A 22,936-nucleotide genomic window follows, 5' to 3' on the forward strand; every position below is an offset into this window, starting at 1 on the left:
TTATTTCGAAACCTGTATTTACCCAGGTCTTTCCTGAATCTAAACTCGTGCAATTTACATTATTCATCGCTTCATGTAGTCCTTGGTGTTGATATATTTAAAAAAAACTTAATAATATTAACTTTTGTTATACCCTTTCATCCATTTATATATTTCAATCATGTCACCAAAAAATTCTACCTCTCTTCATAAGTTTTAAGTCAAGTTTCTAGTTCCTGTTAATTTTTGATTCCTGGGATTTGCTTTTGTCATTCTTCTCTATACGTTTACCAGGGCCCTAACTATTAACTAATAACCTAATAAAGTTAATTAATAATAATGTTAACTAACTAATAAAGCTGAGAATATTAGATATTGTATTGCTAATATTTCTAGAAATATATTCCATTTGTTTTATTCTGTAGTTTTATACTTTTATTTAGGTTATCTTCTTGAGGTTATCTTGAGATGATTTCGGGGCTTAGCGTCCCCGAGGCCCGGTCCTCGACCAGGCCTACTTTATGTTACAAACCTCCCAACAAACACTTTACACACAGAAACAGACACTTTACACACAGAAACAGACACTTTACACACAGAAACAGACACTTTACACAAAGAAACAGACACTTTACACAAAGAAACAGACACTTTACACAAAGAAACAGACACTTTACACACAGAAACAGACACTTTACACAAAGAAACAGACACTTTACACACAGAAACAGACACTTTACACAAAGAAACAGACACTTTACACAAAGAAACAGACACTTTACACAAAGAAACAGACACTTTACACAAAGAAACAGACACTTTACACAAAGAAACAGACACTTTACACAAAGAAACAGACACTTTACACAAAGAAACAGACACTTTACACAAAGAAACAGACACTTTACACACAGAAACAGACACTTTACACAAAGAAACAGACACTTTACACAAAGAAACAGACACTTTACACAAAGAAACAGACACTTTACACAAAGAAACAGACACTTTACACACAGAAACCACCGTTTAGGGGATTTGAATTAGAAAATAATTAATGCAATTAATTGTTTTCTAATAATCGAATAGAAATAATTTTAATAATAGTAAAATAATTTAATAATTGTTTTCTAATAATCGAATATAAATAATTTTAATAATAGTAAAATAATTTAATAATTTGTTCTAATAATCGAAATAATTGGTTTCGGACTGAGGACACATTCGCGTCTGAACACTATGTTAAAATATCATATCAGAAGCATCCTTGGCTGGTAGATAATGTTAGGCTGTGAGCAGCTCTAGGTAGATAAAGTCTACCTGTGGGGAGGCTTGATAGATATAACGTCTACCTGTAAGGGAGGTTCGATAGATAGCGTTTATCTGTGAAGGGAATTCTTACAATTAGTTGACATCCGGGAAGTAAACGTCGGACACAGACTTTATGCTCGAGACACATAAGGTCGATTTTAGATAGATCTTATCAGAATGATGTGTACCATAAGTACATTCCTGATTTTGTGCTTAATACATACATACACACACACGTACACAGATGCACGCACACGGATGCACGGATGCACACACACACACACACACACACACACACACACACACACACACACACACACACACACACACACACACACACACACACACACACACACAGGCTGGAGGCTGACTCCATACACAGTTTCAAGTGTAGATATGATAGAGCCCAATAGACTCAGGAATCTGTACACCTGTTGATTGACGGTTGAGAGGCGGGACCAAAGAGCCACAGCTTAACCCCCGCAAGCACAACTAGGTGAGTACATAACATGTATTCCCCCTTTCCTTTTCATAACAATCCAACAAATTCCCTTTTTATTTCCCCCCCTTGTACCTTATCCCTCTCCTTGTCCTATCCTCGCTCCACCTCGCTCCTTGCCCCTTCACCTACACGGTGACTATGCATTCTGACTCATCACTCATCACCCCCCCCCCCACACCCACCAAGAGACGTGTTGACTCACCTAACACTCAGCCTGCTTATCACAGGTTGAGCACTGCACCATAGCTGGTTTGAATAATACCATTTGCATCTGTGCACAAACAAGTGATCGACTCTTACACACACACACACACACACACACACACACACACACACACACACACACACACACACACACACACACACACACACACACACACACACGACACACACACTCAGGGAACCTGTACACCAGTTGATTGATCTGTTGAGAGGCGGGACCAAAGAGCCAGCGCTCAACCCCCACAGGCACAACTAGGTAAGTACACTGAGAAAAGGGGAGAACAGATACGCAGAGAATGACAAGGTGGTGTGTGTGAAGAACTCAACAAGAGATTCCAGGAGGTCTTCACAATACAGCAAGGAGAAGCCCCCCCCCTGTTAAATACATTTGGAGCCAAAGAGCCAAAGCTCAACCCCCCGCAAATACACAACTAGGTGAGTACAGGTTTATTGTTTGTGATGTGTGTCTATGTATGTACTAACACGTTGTACTGAACGGGGTGAGAATAGCTTGAGCTACCTCATCCCTTTGTGTGTATTTTACCTCAATAAACTTATTTCAATTTCAATTTCAATTTCAATCCCCCCCCCCCCACACACACACACAAAATACAATAAAAATGGCCGCCAAGGATATCCTGGACGAGACTCTGATATCTCTGAAGATGACACTGTATTCTCGTCTCCAGTAATCATTCCGGATAACTTGACCATCAGTGCCACCCCCTCCCCTCCTCCTCGGGTGTCTGACTGCACTAGTCGGTTAACTCGAACCCCATATATGCACTGGTCGGTAAAATGGTGTATATAAACGCAGCGGTCGGTTCATTGGTGTCCATATATGCACCTGACTGGTAACAAGAATATATATAATTCACGTTAGTTAACCGGAGTTCTTATGAAACGAAATAAGTATCTTAGCATCGTACATCAAGTGTTACTGGGCTTATGTTACACGAATTACCAAATATTTATATAAAAAAAACCCTTCCAGACCATTTATTTCCATCTAACACTGCCTGCAGACAGTGAGTCACAATAAAGGGGGTGAAAATTAGGACACCTAAAACCCCCACATCTGAAAACAACGGAAAAAACGCCGTTTCAGTCCTTCCTGGACCATTATAGCAGCTTGTTCCAGGACGGACCGAAATGTTGTCACTTGCATTCTTTCCAGATGTGAAGGGTTGCTTGTCTCACACAGCATTATTCAGAAATAACATTGTTTTGAGAAGCAAGGACAACTCACAACTAATGAAAATCAGAATCTGAGTATTGAAGAACAGGTGTTTATGAAGCACAACAAACAAATAATAGCCAAACAACAACACAGTGGTAATAAGGAATGTGTGTTAAGTCTCTGAATGTAATCATCTCTTAATGAACTGGTTACTTTAAATGTGACCGACTCCCCCGTGAATGGGAGTCGGTCCCTATGCACCCCATTCATGAATTTGGTAATTGTGAAATGTGCTGCCCCGTGTCCGTAGACTTTGGTATTACTTGTCACATGCCTCTGTGATTAGTTGGCATGAAGTTCCTGGAGCTTTACAATTACTTTATTCACTCTCGTGTTCTTGAAGATATCCCTATAGTGTACGCAAAATTTGTCAGTGCAGGCTACTGAATATATGGCCCTGTATGACTAACCATCCTGCGAGATGGGGACTTGTATTACCACTGCTGCCTTACTCACTCTTGTGTTGATGATATCCTCAAAATACTTCCGGAGTCTGTCAGTGCAGACTGTCTACCACATGCCTCTGTATGACTAACCATCCTGTGTGATGGGGATTTTTTAGCATCACGCAGCTAGCTTTTTGACACACTGTACTCCCCTTCATATAGTCTAGGGCAGCTGCACAAATGCAGATGTACCTAATGTATTAATTAAAAACAAAGATATGCACAAGAATCATTAATATGAGGGAAGAATCATACAAATTAACATAACATTTTGCATACACAGAGAAAAATTACACTAACGTGATATATAATAATGATAAAAGCAACTGGTCCAGTGGTTCGCGTTATCTCTGGGGATTCTCTCAGTCGCGGGATCGAGTCACCTCAGAGCTCCAGTTGATTTTCTCATTATATTTTCTCATCGAAGTCATTAACGGGCTATTTATGCCCGTGCCACCTCTTGGGTGGCTTAATCTTCATCAACCAATCGAAGTGATCAGTGACCCAACACCTGCACAGCTCAGAGACATTTAGTATATTCTAAAGCTCCCTTTTAGTATATTTTAGCTCCCTTACTACAGCAGCAACTAACCCATGAGCTCACTCCCTTGTGTGATAAATGGTCGAGTAAAAAGGTGAACATTCTCATTACTCTGAACATACCTTTTAAATATATCCTATCACTAATGTCTCTATTTACCTGTATTAGTACCTGTAAAATACTTAGATGATACACCCCCCACCCCCACCATCCAAGTATTTTACACACCCATCACCAGGAAAGGTAATGAGAATCTTGCTCTTCAAAAGCCTTCACACTTGAAACAATTGCCTCCTCTATCACGGTCTCGCGAGCGCTATGTCTACACCGAGGGCTCAGTCCAATCGTTAACAGGACGTCAAACCTGCAGTCTCTTAACATTACAGGAATATTAATTATATACAAGACTATAATAAATGTCAGGTTAAACAACTGGCTGAACGCTACAGTAACAGAACTAGCGGCACTAAAACTAGTTACTAATAACTTAAACATTAAAACGTTTTAGTAGTTGTTGTTTTTTCTCTGATACAAAGTTTGCTCTTACAGCACTTGAAAACTTTTGCAAGATCGACGGTAAGAACCTCATAGTAGCAATAATAAATAAACTGCTCACTGAAGATAATATAAAATCTTTGGTGTGGATGCCATCATAGTACCAAATCCAAGTACCAAATCTACACAGTAAAATAACAACGCACTGGAGTGAACGACATGGAAGAAAATGCAGAATAGAACCAGTGAAGAGCAGAGGTGCCATAGGCACAATCAGAGAACACTATAAACATCAGAGGTCCGCGGTTGTTCAACATCCTCCCAGCAAGCATAAGAAATATTGCCGGAACAACCGTGGACATTTTCAAGAGGAAACTAGATTTATTCCTCCAAGGAGTGCCGGACCAACCGGGCTGTGGTGGGTATGTGGGCCTGCGGGCCGCTCCAAGCAACAGCCTGGTGGATCAAACTCTCACAAGTCGAGCCTGGCCTCGGGCCGGGCTTGGGGAGTAGAAGAACTCCCAGAACCCCATCAACCAGGTATCAACCAGGTATAGATAAATATAACTCATCATGATGACGTAGATACAGCAGCCAAATCAGTATGAAACAAGGATGAAGTTGGATTAGACAAGAGTATCGCCACCTGTTTTGTTAAGACAATATTCTTCCAAACATTAATTATGCTATGTAAAATGACACCTCGAACATGATTTATGTAGAGCAGATGTAAATATGTGTATTTATGTTTGTAGATTAGATTAACATTTTAAAAGCACTGCAATCACCTTCTGTGGTTAATTGTTCAATAAATCACTGAACTATATGTTTAACAGATCTCTCACCCTGTCCATAAGGGACAGAAGAAAATATATTTATGCTGGTTAGCATTGTAAATGTGTGGCCACGTCTGTGGTAGAAAATAATAATAAATAAATAAATAAATAAAAAATCAGGACTGCTAGGAGATACATCACATATTCTCAAATGTCTGAAAGCTCAAGTGTTCAAAGCTATGATTTGTTAAGCTCTAAAATGTATGTATATGGACAGCACAAAACGTCGACCCGACTATGTGACACAGTGGTTGTCAGGATCAGGTCTGGTTATCGTTACCTATGGCAGGTCGCTACCGTTACCTGTGGCAGGTGGCTACCGTTACCTGTGGCAGGTGGCTACCGTTACCTGTGGCAGGTGGCTACCGTTACCTGTGGCAGGTGGCTACCGTTACCTGTGGCAGGTGGCTACCGTTACCTGTGGCAGGTGGCTACCGTTACCTGTGGCAGGTGGCTACCGTTACCTGTGGCTGGTGGCTACCGTTACCTGTGGCAGGTGGCTACCGTTACCTGTAGCAGGTGGCTACAGGTGACGGATCTCCCAACCCTAGAGCATTTGCAATTAATATATTCACTCTTGTTCTAGACAATATTCTCATATTGCATCCAAAGTTTGTAGGTGTAGCTACTGGACGTATGACTGACCATCCTGCAAGATGGAGTGTTTCCTTATACATAAATCACGATGTTTACAACTTCTTCAGTCATCCTTTTGGCTTGTACCGTCCCTGATTAGAGTGTGATCAAACTGCCCAGTACACAAGGCAATTGAACGAAGCTAATTTTCCGTTAAAACCGTTTATGTTGTTACATTAAGACGTTCAGGCTTTGGTTAGGTTTGTTTGGGATAATTTAGGTTAGGTTAGGTTAGGTTAGGTTAGGTTAGGTTAGGTTAGGTTTGTTTGGGATAATTTAGGTTAGCCTGGGTAAGGTTAGGTTAGGCTGGGTAAAGTTAGATATATCTTAACATAGATAGGTGGTGGTGTAGTGTACCTGTTGTATACACTGTAACCTGTACCCCCCCCTCCCCCCCCGTCGTGACGGGAGGGGGCCAGCGATAACAAACAAACAAACCTACCCACTGGCGTTGCTGTAACGACCGGACTCACATCAAGGGGGGCCATATGACCTGACGCTAGTTCAAAGACACCAAAGAAAAAGGGAACGAGGCGAGGAACGTGCCTGATTGGCCAAGAGGTTGTGTTGCCTAGACCAATCCTACATCGCCCCGGTATAGTCCTCCCCACCCCCCCACCCCGCCGACTCAAGAACACTATAGCCAACACACTCCGGCAATCGCATCGTTTCTTTCATAATTCGTCGTTCTTTCTTTTCTTCTATTGCTTGCAATTGCATACGGCAGACACGAAAGTCTTGAGTCGTTGTTGTTGTTAAAGATTCGCTACCTGGAACCTAAAGTTCCATGTAGCACGGGCTATGGTGAGCCCGGATCTATAAGTCTTGAGACATTGGTGTACTAATGGACGACTCATAGAGCAGAGGCAGGTGACTCTATAGACCTTCTAGAGTTATAAACTCGTGCTCTAAGGCTTACGCCTCGCCGTCTGCCAGAGAGAGAGAGAGAGAGAGAGAGAGAGAGAGAGAGAGAGAGAGAGAGAGAGAGAGAGAGAGAGAGAGAGAGAGAGAGAGAGAGAGAGAGAGAGAGAGAGAGAGCAAAAAAAAGTGCCACATTTATATTTGTGTTGGTCTCTGAACTCTTTGCACGAGTCCATTTTTTTTTGTTTTGTGTTTGCATGCAAAGCTCCAGGTGGTGTTTGGGTGTGTTTGCTCACGGTGGTCGGGGTGTGTGTCTGTGTACACTCTTAGTGGGCGTGGTGTTGTGTACACTCTATAGTGGGCGTGGTGTTGTGTACACTCTTAGTGGGCGTGGTGTTGTGTACACTCTTAGTGGGCGTGGTGTTGTGTACACTATAGTGGGCGTGGTGTTGTGTACACTCTATAGTGGGCGTGGTGTTGTGTACACTCTATAGTGGGCGTGGTGTTGTGTACACTCTATAGTGGGCGTGGTGTTGTGTACACTCTTAGTGGGCGTGGTGTTGTGTACACTCTTAGTGGGCGTGGTGTTGTGTACACTATAGTGGGCGTGGTGTTGTGTACACTATAGTGGGCGTGGTGTTGTGTACACTATAGTGGGCGTGGTGTTGTGTACACTATAGTGGGCGTGGTGCTGTGTACACTCTATAGTGTGCGTGGTGTTGTGTACACTCTATAGTGGGCGTGGTGTTGTGTACACTCTATAGTGGGCGTGGTGTTGTGTACACTATAGTGGGCGTGGTGTTGTGTACACTCTATAGTGGGCGTGGTGTTGTGTACACACTATAGTGGGCGTGGTGTTGTGTACACTATAGTGGGCGTGGTGTTGTGTACACTATAGTGGGCGTGGTGCTGTGTACACTATAGTGGGCGTGGTGTTGTGTACACTATAGTGGGCGTGGTGCTGTGTACACTATAGTGGGCGTGGTGTTGTGTACACTGAAGTACACAGGGACCTGTGTTGACCAGTGGGGATAATCAGCAAAAAAATTTTTAGCATTAATTATAAAACGGTGGACTCAGACCCTCCCCCCCCCCCTGGCCTGTCTTCAAGTACTCTACCTCATCAACCTCTACAACTCTTCATCAGCACAATGAGTAACCTCATCAACCTCTACAACTCTTCATCAGCACAATGAGTAACCTCATCAACCTCTACAACTCTTCATCAGCACAATGAGTAACCTCATCAACCTCTACAACTACTCATCAACACAAATGATACAAAAATATGTTGATAAGATGTCTTTATTTGTGCTAATTATGAAACTGTTTAATTTTACAGATATTTTTAATTTAATGAAAAAAATATGAAACCAAAATTAAAAGCATACATCATTTTCCTTTTTTTATTTTATTCGTGTATTTTTTATCTTTTTTTTTTTACTTGTAATCAAGATTATTTAGCGCGTAATTCAATTTGTTTTAGATAATTAATGACTGAATTCTCATTCTCTGTCTCTCTCTCTCTCTCTCTCTCTCTCTCTCTCTCTCTCTCTCTCTCTCTCTCTCTCTCTCTCTCTCTCTCTCTCTCCCCCTCTCTCTCTCTCTCTCTCTCTCTCTCTCTCTCTCTCTCTCTCTCTCTCTCTCTCTCTCTCCCTCTCTCTCTCTCTCTCTCTCTCTCTCTCTCTCTCTCTCTCTCTCTCTCTCTCTCTCTCCCTCCCTCTCTCTCTCTCTCTCTCTCTCTCTCTCTCTCTCTCTCTCTCTCTCTCTCTCTCTCCTCTCTCTCTCTCTCTCTCTCTCTCTCTCTCTCTCTCTCTCTCCCTCTCTCTCTCTCTCTCTCTCTCTCTCTCTCTCTCTCTCTCTCTCTCTCTCTCTCTCTCTCTCCCTCCCTCCCTCCCTCTCTCTCTCTCTCTCTCTCCCTCTCTCTCTCTCTCTCTCTCTCTCTCTCTCTCTCTCTCTCTCTCTCTCTCTCTCTCTCTCTCTCTCTCTCTCTCTCTCTCTCTCTCTCTCTATTCTTCATTCTTGGGTTAAAATATTTGAGCATTTTCTCGCACCAACTTTCCAGATGGCAAGAAAGTGCTTGACACTAAGGGTCACTGCGCTTAGCCTCGCCACTCGGCGATGAACCTTATGGCCCAACATACCGAAGGATAACTGAATGCTAGACAACAAAAACAGCAAAACAGAGGGGTTGGGGGTGGGGGGGACGACCAAACAGGAAGAGAGACTGGGGGGGGGGGACGGGAAAAGTGGTGATTGGGCACAACAGCGGACATAGTGGACACAAACAATGCCCCACACTACACCACAGTGCAAGACAAAACACAGAGAGCGATGACGAGGCACAACGGTAACCGGCCAAGCACGCACGCACGCACGCATGTATGTATGTATGTACAGGATTAAGCGGGGTTCAAGAGCTAGAGCTCGATTTTGCAGGCACAAATGGGTGAGGATACACACACACACACACGTGCACACACGTGTGTGCACGTGTGTGCACACAAGTTTGTGGCTTCAACGACTGTACACGACTGTGCACGACTGTTTGAGGCTTCAAGAAGACCTAGACAAGCTGAAGGAATGGTCGAACAAATGGTTGTTAGAGTTTAACCCAACCAAATGTAATGTAATGAAGATAGGTGTAGGGAGCAGGAGGCCAGATACAAGGTATCATCTGGGAGAGGAAATTCTTCAGGAGTCAGAGAAGGAAAAAGACTTGGGGGTTGATATCACGCCAGACCTGTCTCCTGCAGCACATATCAAGCGGATAACATCAGCGGCATATGCCAGGCTGGCCAACATATGAACGGCATTCAGAAACTTGTGTAAAGAATCATTCAGAACTTTGTATACCACAAATGTCAGGCCAATCCTGGAGTATGCAGCCCCAGCATGGAGTCCATATCTAGTCAAGGATAAGACTAAACTGGAAAAGGTTCAAAGGTTTGCCACCAGACTAGTACCCGAGCTGAGAGGTATGAGCTACGAGGAGAGACTCCAGGAATTAAATCTCACTTCGCTGGAAGACAGAAGAGTTAGGGGGGACATGATCACCACATTCAAGATTCTGAAGGGAATTGATAGGGTAGATAAAGACAGTCTATTTAACACAAGGGGAACACGCACAAGGGGACACAGGTGGAAACTGAGTGCCCAAAAGAGCCACAGAGATATTAGAAAGAACTTTTTTAGTGTCAGAGTGGTTGACATATGGAATGCATTAGGAAGTGATGTGGTGGAGGCTGACTCCATACACAGTTTCAAGTGTAGATATGATAGAGCCTAATCGGCTCAGGAACCTGTACACCTGTTGATTGACGGTTGAGAGGCGGGACCAAAGAGCCAGAGCTCAACCCCCCGCAAGCACAACTAGGTGAGTACACACACACACACACACACACACACACACACACACACACACACACACACACACACTGAAGACAGTTGTGACAGCTGATAATTCTAAGACTCTCCAGGAGGACTTAAACAAGCTACAGAGTTGATCCAAGAAATGTGTAAGTTGATGGAAATAGGAGCAGGCGTCGGGAGACGAAAAGAGCAGTCCACCTGGTTGATGGGGTTCTGGGAGTTCTTCTACTCCCCCAAGCCCGGCCCGAGGCCAGGCATGGTCTGTGAGAGCTTGGTCCAACAGGCTGTTGCTCGGAGTGGACCCGCAGGCCCTCGTATCCACCACAGTCCGGTACACCATGATGGGGAAACTACCACCCCAATAAAGACTAGAGAAGAACATCTGTGAGTGGACATAACACATCAAACCTAACTACAGAGTCAGTAATATTCAGTAGTAGTAGTAGTAGTAGTAGTAGTAGTAGTAGTAGTAGTAGTAGTAGTAGTAGTAGTAGTAGTAATAGTCAGTAGTCAGAGTATAAGTAAAGTCAGCAGCGTGCTCTACACTAGCAAAAGTCAGAACACCATTCAGGAACTTAAATAAGGAGACGTTTAGATAACTGAACACTGCTTACGTGAGACCAGTCTTAGAGTATGCAGCCCCCATCATGGAGCCCCTCATCTTAAAAAAAAAAAAACACATAAGGAAGCTCGAAATAGTTTAGAAGTTGGCAACGAGAATTCATCCCAGAATTGCGAGGGACTGAGCTACGAAGAAAGACTGAAGGAACTAAACCTGACGACACTAGAAAAGAGAAGAAAGAGGGAGACATAATACAGACGTATAAAATACTTACGAGGATTGACAGGGGTGCAAAAAGGCTCGATCCTGCAAGCAAAAACAGGTGAGTACACACAAAAGCACAGAAAATAGTAGAAAAACAAAAATTGTACTTAAATCAAAACACATGTACCCCCCCACCCCATCAAACCCCACAAATTTAACACAGAAACACCAACCAGGCAAACAACAGCATCACAACAAAGCAATTAACGGCAAAGGAAAAGTTAGTGAAGGCCAAACAAACAATGAGATTTCACCCACGAAGCCGGAAATCAGAAAACAATGTTGTCCTCTCGTTCGAGAGGCCGAGGCGAGGCTGAACACCCCTTGTTCAACCCTTAACCACCTTCTACGGGGCCCTTAATAGATCGTATTTTATACGTAATTAAAGAATGCTGTCGTATGTGGCTTCCACCACCACACTTGGTGTCACATATGTGGCTTCCACCACCACACTTGGTGTCACATATGTGGCTTCCACCACCACACTTGGTGTCACATATGTGGCTTCCACCACCACACTTGGTGTCACATATGTGGCTTCCACCACCACACTTGGTGTCAAATATGTGGCTTCCACCACCACACTTGGTGGCACATATGTGGCTTCCACCACCACACTTGGTGGCACATATGTGGCTTCCACCACCACACTTGGTGGCACATATGTGGCTTCCACCACCACACTTGGTGGCACATATGTGGCTTCCATCACCACATCAGGAGCCACATATGGACCACCACCACCACATCAGGAGCCACATATGGACCACCACCACCACATCAGGAGCCACATATGGACCACCACCACCACACCAGGAGCCACATATGGACCACCACCACCACACCAGGAGCCACATATGGACCACCACCACCACACCAGGAGCCACATATGGACCACCACCACCACCACACCAGGAGCCACATATGGGCCACCACCACCACATCAGGAGCCACATATGGACCACCACCACCACATCAGGAGCCACATATGGACCACCACCACCACACCAGGTGGCACATATGGGCCACCACCACCACACCAGGTGGCACATATGGGCCCCCAACACAGCAATGTATGTTAATCTGATGAGAAATATTCATCTACGTCTGATGAGATACAATTATGTATGTTAATGAGGTGAGGAACATGCTTCTACGTTAATCTTGTGAGAGAAAAAAACAGCGTATGTTAAAATTTTGAGGCTATTTATATTACGATGTGTTTGTTTGTGATCTTTCTCTCTCTCTCTCTCTCTCTCTCTCTCTCTCTCTCTCTCTCTCTCTCTCTCTCTCTCTCTCTCTCTCTCTCTCTCTCTCTCTCTCTCTCTCTCTCTCATCTATCTTCCGCCGGGTCACTGGTTTGAAATACTCACGTACAACCCGATGTGTGAAGGGACTGCGAGAAGGGAGTAAAGGGAAGGGGAAGGGGAGGAGGAAGGGGCCTGGGAGGAATGTTGTAAGGGGGGGGGTAGGAAGGGAAGAGGGGGAGAAGAACGAGAGAAAGGGGGTAGGGGAGGATGGAGATGACAATGGTAGGGGTAGGTAGAGAGAAGGGTGAGGGTAGGGGAGAAAGGAAGGGGTGAGGGAGGAAAGAGGTAAGGGATGATGGGGTATGGTTGGGGGGAGGGGTAGGTTGAAGTTTGGGGTAGCCGCAGTAGTGGGGGCGGCACATACAGTAGCAATTGACGTAAGGAAATATCTTCCTCAGACAGCATACTGGACTGATCTCTACAGCCAGCATCTTGGACTGATCTCAGCCAGCATCTTGGACTGATCTCAACCAGCATCCTGGACTGATCTCAGCCAGCATCTTGGACTGATCTCAACCAGCATCCTGGACTGATCTCAGCCAGCATCTTGGACTGATCTCAACCAGCATCCTGGACTGATCTCAACCAGCATCCTGGACTGATCTCAGCCAGCATCTTGGACTGATCTCAGGCAGCATCCTGGACTGATCTCAGCCAGCATCTTGGACTGATCTCTTCAGTGGACCAATATTTCCAGTTTCCCACAAGGTACCAATATTATCCTCACATCACACCAGGGAAGACAGACGTAACACCCAACTATAAAATAAAATATAAAATTATCCACTAATGTATGTTATTTACGTATTACACCCAAACTGATTGGGCTATATTCACCTATTCAATTATTCTTAAAACTCTTCAACTTTCTTAACTGGGATAAAGTTGACGGATAATAACTATTCTGCTCTTCTTCAATTACTGGTTAAATGCTGCATTTAATGTTATTAATTTTTAACACGTTTGCTATCCTGGAATTTATCTCGTTATTCTCAGACCTATTTTCTTTCCTTTCATTATATCGTATTGTAAACTGGATAGAACCTATTACCATATACCCACGTTGTGTACCGGTTCCTGAACACGGTTCGATCCTCCTCCAAAGAATCAACACTTTAGTCTTTCCTTGAGAAGATTCGGGATTCCCTTTTGCACTCACCTGCACTCCCGGTGGCGCTTGCACTCGAGGTAGCGCCAGAACCACCACTCTCCTGCACTAATGACACTATTCCCTCCCTCCCACTACCTTACCCCAACCATGACAGAACCCTTGATCACATGCCAGGGCCTTTGAACCTAATCCCTCTACGAAAACGCCAAACATATACACTTTAAAAAAGTCCTTCTAATGAACAATGAATTATGAATATATATATATTTGATATCCATTCAAATTTGTTGTAGTTTTTCATTCTAATCAACATTGATTTGTTTTTAAAGCGAAAGTTTTTTTTCACTATTGAGTGATATCTCTAGTTTAACGCCGTTTGTTTTTAATGATTTCTATCATCAACCTTTATGGTGGTAAATATGCCATTCAGACTAATGGAGAAAATGTTTCACATTGGAAAATTCTTGCAAATGAAAAGAATGAGTTGATGCAACGTCTGATAGTGAATTGTTTTGATGTTCTGTGTTCGGCATCCATATATATATATATACCCCTGAAGACCTGCGTGGCTGCCCAAACATATATATATATATCCAGGCCCAAAAATATATTATATACATATGCAACTGACGATCACTGATCATTTGTATGCGGAAAGTTTTCCTTGATCTTTGAATACTTATTCTCTGACCGCTTAATCCTTCTGATCATTCTCAGCTAATCTATGACTGTTTCTGGGTAATTCTTTACCCTGGGGATGGGTGGTCAGGTTCCAGCTGTTGGCCTCTACTCCACCCTTTGTTTTCTCTCAGTCAGTCTGGTGTTGACAACGGTGTTGATCGGCCCAAACTTTCATCTCCTTTTCCCATTTCTCTGTGGATTTATCGCGCACGCACACACACACACACACACACACACACACACACACACACACACACACACACACACACACACACACACACGGGACCAAAGAGCCAAAGCTCAACCCCCGCAAGAACAAATAGGTGAGTAGAAATAGGTGAGTACACACACACACACACACACACACATACATGGGACCAAAGAGCCAAAGCTCAACCCCCGCAAGCACAAATAGGTGAGTACAAATAGGTGAGTACACACACACACACACACACACACACACACACACACACACACACACACACACACACACACACACACACAAACACACACACACACACACACACACTCACACTGTTGCAAGTGCAAGAGTGAACAGGGAGTACATCAAGAGCCATAACCGCCCCCCCCTCAAACAACCGAAAACAAATCTTGCAAGTGCAAAATTACTAATTGGTAGGATGCTGGGGGTAAAGGGATGGGGGGGAGGGGGGGAGGGTTGCAGTGTTATACACAAAAGGGTTATCTGTCATCATCTCAGATGTTGAGGACGCTCCAGAGGGCTCATCCAGATCACCTGACGGATGATTTATTTCAGTTCCAGACTTGGGTTGGTCAATAGCTCAGTTTACCCCCAAACTCTCACACACTGATATGGAGAGATTTCGGTTTCCCCTTCCTCTCTCAAGACCCCCAAAGATGGGTTCACACTATATTACAAGCTTTCTTTGGTTCCTATATATATATATATGTCGTACCTAATAGCCAGAACGCACTTCTATGCCTACTATTCAAGGCCCGATTTGCCTAATAAGCCAAGTTTTCATGAATTAATTGTTTTTCGACTACCTAACCTACCTAACCTAACCTAACCTACCTTTTTCGGCTACCTAACCTAACCTTACCTATAAAGATAGGTTAGGTTAGGTTAGGTAGGGTTGGTTAGGTTTGGTCATATATCTACGTTATTTTTAACTCCAATAAAAAAAAATTGACCTCATACATAATGAAATGGGTAGCTTTATCATTTCATAAGAAAAAAATTAGAGAAAATATATTAATTCATGAAAACTTGGCTTATTAGGCAAATCGGGCCTTGAATAGTAGGCATAGAAGTGCGTTCTGGCTATTAGGTACGACATATATATATATATATATATATATATATATATATATATATATATATATATATATATATATAAATATATATATATATATATATATATATATATATATATATATATAATATATATATATATATATATATATATATATATATATGTCGTACCTAGTAGCCAAAACGCACTTCTCAGCCAATAATTCAGGGCCCGATTTGCCTAATAAGCCAAGTTTTCCTGAATTAATATATTTTCTCAATTTTTTTTCTTATGAAATGATAAAGCTACCCATTTCATTATGTATGAGGTCAATTTTTTTTTATTGGAGTTAAAATTAACGTAGATATATGACCGAACCTAACCAACCCTACCTAACCTAACCTAACCTTTCTTTATGGGTTAGGTTAGGTTAGGTAGCCGAAAAAGCTAGGTTAGGTTAGGTTAGGTAGGTTAGGTAGTCGAAAAACAATTAATTCATGAAAACTTGGCTTATTAGGCAAATCGGGCCTTGCATAGTAGGCTGAGAAGTGCGTTCTGGCTACTAGGTACGACATATATATATATATGTAATATTTGTATATTTAAACAGTTTCCTTTGCTCATATTTAACTGTTTGTGCAAAAAAAGAATTTGTGTGTACTCGCCTAATTGCACTCACTTAACTATGTTCACAGGGGTTGAGTTTCAGCTCTTTGGTCCCGCCTCTCAAATGTCAAACAACTGGTGTACAGATTCCTGAGCCAACATGGCTGTATCATAGCTACCTCTGAAACTGTCTTTGGAGTCTGCCTCCACCTCATTACTTCACAGTGGCTGCCATTTGTCAACTACTCTGACACTGAGTACCACCAGTCCTAAATAGAATTTCTTTATCTACTTGAGAATTTTGTAGATGGTAATCATGTCTCCTCAAACTCCTATCTCTCTTCCAGCGACGTGAAATTAAATTCAGTAGCCTTTCCTCATAACTAGTACTTCGTAGTTTTGGGACTAGTCTGTTGGCATACCAAGAAGTGACAATGTCGTTAGCATTGTCACTTCTCTTAAGAATACCTTTTTCAATCTGGTTTTCGGGACTATTATGCATTTCCTGCCATATGCCTCCTGATCTCGTAATTAATCTCCCCTTATTTCCGTGTGCATATTTGAAACCAGTCACTCTAATATTTCCCAAGTGAAATTATGTATCTCGCTCGCCTGCGATTTTGAGAATACAAACTTACAAGTGTTAAGCGTTCTCAATAATTTAGAGGTTTTATTTAATGAATACGAGCAGTAAAAAGATCGTTGAACGTTTTTCCAGGTCAGCAGTTTCTCTAACTTTAAGAGAAGGAAATTATCAGGGGGAAAAGCACCAAGCCATTACGACTATGTAGCACTTGGAAGGGGGGTCAGGATAAGGATTAGGGATGGGACGGCGGGAAGGAATGGTGCCCAACCACTTGGACGGTCGGGGATTGAACGCTGACCTGCATGAAGCGAGACCGTTGCTCTGCCGCCCAGACCAAGTGGTTGGACTCTCCAGCTTTGTAAGGAAGGTATTATTGTGCAGCAATATTTAACCCAAGAGAGCACTATAGTCTCTTGAAATGTACCAACATTTGATTTTGCCATCTCATTTTTCGAAGGGTCTTGTTATCCAGCCTGTCATATTGTTGCATTTGTGACAGTTAATTCAAAACACAATTTAAAATGCAAATACTCGAAGAAAAACGTGGGAACTATAACATTTGCAGACGATAAGTCACAATAATGTGGCTAAAGCATTCTGAAGACAATCGACTTGAGAATGGTCCAGGACGGACCGAAACGTCGTCGTCCCTTCACCTTCTAGTGTGTGGTCTGGTCAACTATAACATTTCATTAAACAAAAACATTATGCAAAGGCAGGGGCCAGGAGCTGGTGCCCGACCCTGCAGGAATATCCAAGTGAACAGTCTCACGATGCTATAAATATATAACTCAAGAGCTGTAATCACTAAAATCCCACTTTTCTTTCACGTAATGCTGGCAGAAACCCACAAGGAACAAATTACTAGTAAATCACCAAGATATTTTCAAGCTGCACTTGTAGTTGGAGCGCCAACATAAGAACATCTGATAGTCGTAGTAAGTATATGTATGAAAGTGATACATATATATGTAGTATATCTATGTATCACTCTCGACTTCCTGGCATTCGTGCCCAATAAACTTCTTATAGCGAGACCAAGCCTGCTAGAGTGGGTCCTCTCGTAACTTACCTCTAAACGGTCCTTGTTCTTGAGGTGGTCTTACTAACAAGGCATCAAAATAAGCGCAGGCTTCCCTAGAACAATGAGGTCGAGCGCACTCATTCCTTGACGCGAAACGAGTAAGTGACGTGTAAAAACCCAATCACAGACGGCCTTGCTAAGGCAAGACTTGTTAGGTCTTCGCCGATTGGTTACAGCAGGTCCCAAGACTTCTGAAGCGTCGTCAACGGATGTGACATCAGAGCTCTACCAGGCGCCAAATTGTTTGACCGAATACGTAAGAATATATACAATTTGATTCAAGATTATTACATTCGTTTATACATCCTAACGTAACGCACTCACACACACACACACACACACACACACACAGTGATGTGTGTGTGTGTGTGTGTGTGTGTGTGTGTGTGTGTGTGTGTGTGTGTGTGTGTGTGTGTGTGTGTGTGTGTGTGTGTGTGTATGTGTGTGTGTGTGTGTGTGTGTGTGGGCTGACTCCATACACAGTTTCAAGTGTAGATATGATAGAGGCTTGTCTAGGTCTTCTTGAAGCTTCAAGCAGTCCTCCTCTGTCTTAATCCTTCTCATAATTTTGGCATCGTCCGCAAACATTGAGAGAAATGAATCTATACCCTCCGGGAGATCAAATTGACAAATGGAATGCACTAGGAAGTGATGTGGTGTAGGCTGACTCCATACACAGTTTCAAGTGTAGATGTGATAAGAGGCTGACTCCATACACAGCTTCAAGTGTAGATATGATAAGAGCTAAGTAGGCTCAGGAACCTGTACATGAGTTGATTGACCATTGAGAGGCGGGACCAAAGAGCCAGAGCTCAACCCTCGCAAGCACAACTAGGTAAGTACACACACACACACACACACACACACACACACACACACACACGCACACACGCACTCTTTGCATGTCTAACAATTTCACAAAGAAAGAAAATAACCAGGGTTAAGATAAGCAGTCATCTTCCACTACCTAATGTTTGGGTAAAAGCCTGTGTCACTATAAGAGCCTAAATTATCCACTCCTATGTCTCATACAAGTCCATTGTCTCACCCAACCTCATAATTCATACAGTCCCATGTCATAGCCCCTATGAATCATACAGTCCCTCTTCTCACCTAACTCCATTTATCACATTCCTTTGCCACACCCGACCCCTTTGTATCACCCTGGCCAATCACTTCATACCAAGGACAAGGGGGAAAGCGCCAAGCCATTATGATTATATAGCACTGGGAAGGGGTCAGGATAAAGATTTGGGAGCCTGACCCCTTCCTAGTGCTATATAGTCAAGGGCAAGGAATAACATCAACAAAGCCGTATCACTACAGCCACTACCACCAACAAAATAAAGTAGCGTTAATACTGGTGGCAGCGGTGGGATAAGCTTCATGCTTTACGCCAACTCCAGACACTGAGAAGTGATTGTCGTGTACAAAAGACTATGAAAACGTCTGATAATGTACAGGCAGACACAGGTATGATAGGTATGATACAGTCCTTTATTTCACTTATTCTCATTTTCTGTAAAGTCTACATGTCTTGCCTTTCACTCCATAAAACACCACCATACCCGGAAAAGGAGGAGAATTGTCCTTTCTGATGGCCTGAAGGGAAGTTAAGTGTGGCTTGTAGCCCCTTTCCAGGCCAAAGGATATAAGAAAAATGTAAAAAATTCTCTCCTATGGATGAATCCAATGATTCTACTGGGTCACAGAGCTCGTTCCCCTCCGATCTGACTGCAGTTATCGAGAAGTCAAGCCAAGAGTAAACCTAGCCAGAAGAATATCATGCCGAGACTTCCGGTGAGGAACTAGAAGACAAATGACAACTTATTGATAGCAGAGCTGCCAAAGTTACATGACTAAAGTGTTGCCAAGAGAGTATTGCAAACACAGTAGACTTTTAGTGGTAAAGATCCTGAATGCTAAATGAATCCTGGCACTGGGTATGTTTGTCTTACTGTACTTACGCCACGCCAATATCCTCGTTATGGGGGCCAAAGGTATTTATTTAGAATCAATTCATACTGGTCTTCTCCCTCCCCACAATAGTTGTCTTACTTATATCCACGTCCTTCAGGCAATTCTTGTAATTCTTGCCTTGTCATATATCCTACTTATCTAGTCACTTACATATCCTCATCTCCTACAGTCACTTGTTTTTACTTCATCACTTCTATCATCCGAATGTTTATGTATTTTCTTAATGATACTACATGCATGCGTAAAACAGCTCCAAACCGACCTAAAGCATCGAATTAGGCAACAAAACGTTGTTTTCACTTAATCTCTCAATGAGCCTCGTCCTTGTCAGTACCGAGGCTGACCTGAACGAGGAACACAAATGTTTTCTACTTGTTCTTGAATATCTTGTCAATTTCTTAGATTCAACGTAGCATTTTGATATCTTAAAATATCAAATCGTATATGCAAGTGACGTTTCAGCACAATCGTTAGATTTTAACAATCATGACGATACCTTCCAAGGCCGTAAGATAATATTTGTCCTACATAACAACTAGAATACAATTTTTTAAGTGTAAATCATTTACTAGTTGGACGATCATACACGCTAAATTGTATGTTCATTTTGTTTATAAAGATGTTAATAATAATGACACAAAAACAGCTTCTTTTAAATGTAATTGGTGTTAAAGAAAGGAAAATACGTCAAAGGAACCTACTCAAAGTTGTTGACCAAACCACACACTAGAAAGTGAAGGGACGACGACGTTTCGGTCCGTCCTGGACCATCCTCAAGTCGATTGTGCGATATTTCAACCACGTTATTGTGACTCCTCGTCTACTCAGCCTACAGGACTCCAAAAGATAGGTTATCCCAACTTTGCTTCTGAAGCTACAAACATGCTACACTCCATCAATTAACGGATAAACAAACATTCCAACCAAACGAAGCTGGCGCTGGAGTGAGGACGCGGGAAAAAAGATTCAGGGGGGAAGCGCTTCAAGATGAGCGGGAACGTGTCTGATTGGCTGGCGACTGTCTCCACCTGGACCAATCAATAACCAATATCTGTCTCATTAACACGCCCCCATGTCTCAAGCATCAACCTGAAAATTATATTTGCTGCTTTAGAACGTACTCGAGGGTCGCAACAATGATGATAAAATTATTCCGAGTTGCGTGTTTGTTTAACAAAAATGATTGGTGAGGAATTCGTAGGAAGACCTATTTTTTGTATGCTAAAATTTGTACCAAGTCTGTGGAAGGGGGAGTGGGGGGGGGGGGGAGAGTGTAGGTTAGTTGCTTCATACGATTGTAAATAATTATCCCATTAAAAGCAAGGGGTGATTGAGTTCGCGGTCGACCGAACTCTGAACACACACACACACACACACACACACACACACACACACACACACACACACACACACACACACACACACACACACACACACGCACGCACGCGAGATCATTAAATCAATTACACGACTTGTATTTACGCAACAAGGCGGAGGGGAAAAAAACGGGCTCGGTAATCCTGGCAAGGCTGGAGACCCGCTCTTGCAGGAGTGACGTCAAGTGACACTTGACTGAGCAGGACCGTCGCCGCCAGCGAGACCCGCCACCACCACTACCTCCTCCTCGAGGCCTCCAACACCACTTCGAGGCCTCTACCACCACCTCGCGGTCTTCACCACCTCGCAGACTTCACCACCTCGCGGACTTCACCACCTCGCGGACTTCGCCACCTCGCGGACTTCGCCACCTCGCGGACTTCACCACCTCGCGGACTTCACCACCTCGCAGACTTCACCACCTCGCGGACTTCGCCACCTCGCGGACTTCACCACCTCGCGGACTTCGCCACCTCGCGGACTTCACCACCTCGCGGACTTCGCCACCTCGCGGACTTCACCACCTCGCGGACTTCGCCACCTCGCGGACTTCACCACCTCGCGGACTTCACCACCTCGCGGACTTCACCACCTCGCGGACTTCGCCACCTCGCGGACTTCGCCACCTCGCGGACTTCGCCACCTCGCGGACTTCACCACCTCGCGGACTTCACCACCTCGCGGACTTCGCCACCTCGCGGACTTCGCCACCTCGCGGACTTCGCCACCTCGCGGACTTCACCACCTCGCGGACTTCGCCACCTCGCGGACTTCACCACCTTGCGGCCTCCAGTACCTCGCGGCCACCACAACATATATCTTCGTCTCTCGTTCCCTCTACCCAGTTTCTTTCACCATCTCCTTAATGTATCTTACTAAATACACTCACAACTTCTCGCCTCCATCTCAACCGACGACACTTCGCCCACTCCCAAGTTCTGCACACAGCTGCACAAGGGTCACCTGTGGGGGCAAAAATTGTCTACCTTCCGTTAAAAATCTACAAATCCACCAGAGATATTTCTCCCACAAGCACCATCATTTCCATATAGAGCCAACGCGACCGTCGCATGTGGCAGACCGCGAGTGCTTCTGAGTTCGGGGACATTATTCATCGCATCAATAATATCAACTTCCGCTCATCGGTATGTGCTGGCGAAAGGTGAGTCACAGCAAGAACACACACCACATACACACCTCCACGATGGCAGCAGACATACACAGTTTCAGCCCCGTTCCTGTGCCAGGTAAATCCACTCCGGGCTCACCATAGCCCGTGCTACTTGCAACTTTTTGTTTCAAGTAGCGAATCTTAAACAGCAAGACAGAGGAGCGTACCAACAGCCGGATACACACATATGTCTCAGAGAAACAAAAGTGACAGAATCAGACAGACCTGATGATGGTTCTGGACCGAAACGTCCTCATTTCTTTCTCTTCTGACCTGTGGTTTGGTCATCATATCTTCAGCCACGTTATTCTGTCAAACTGTCAAACGTTGTGAGTGCAGTTTAAGGTCCCAAGAGTGGTGCTAGTGGCCTAGGGTCTACTACAGTGTAAGAGACACTATAATGTGAGACTTTAGGACGTTCGAGACGTCGGATGATCTCGCTGACGCGCGAGACACCGACACCCTTCCCATGCCCCTTGAAGGCTG

At 43.7% G+C, this 22,936-nt stretch overlaps 1 protein-coding gene across 1 annotated transcript; it reads left to right on the forward strand.

Annotated features, from left to right (window-relative positions):
- Positions 1-20,388: 20,388 nt before the first annotated feature.
- Positions 20,389-22,145, forward strand: LOC138371843 (BUD13 homolog). The gene is made up of 2 exons (XM_069336870.1): positions 20,389-20,409; positions 21,483-22,145. The coding sequence occupies exons 1-2, from the start codon at positions 20,389-20,391 to the stop codon at positions 22,143-22,145; spliced, it is 684 nt and encodes a 227-aa protein (XP_069192971.1).
- Positions 22,146-22,936: the final 791 nt, after the last annotated feature.

This window comes from Procambarus clarkii, chromosome 37 (assembly GCF_040958095.1).
Source record: "Procambarus clarkii isolate CNS0578487 chromosome 37, FALCON_Pclarkii_2.0, whole genome shotgun sequence".
Classification (NCBI taxonomy): domain Eukaryota; kingdom Metazoa; phylum Arthropoda; class Malacostraca; order Decapoda; family Cambaridae; genus Procambarus; species Procambarus clarkii.

Coding starts and splice junctions, on each gene's coding strand:
- LOC138371843 (XM_069336870.1), top strand. CDS start 20,389: ATGACGATACCTTCCAAGGCC. Junction 20,410..21,482: donor TGACGATACCTTCCAAGGCC/GTAAGATAATAT, acceptor TTGACTGAGCAG/GACCGTCGCCGCCAGCGAGA.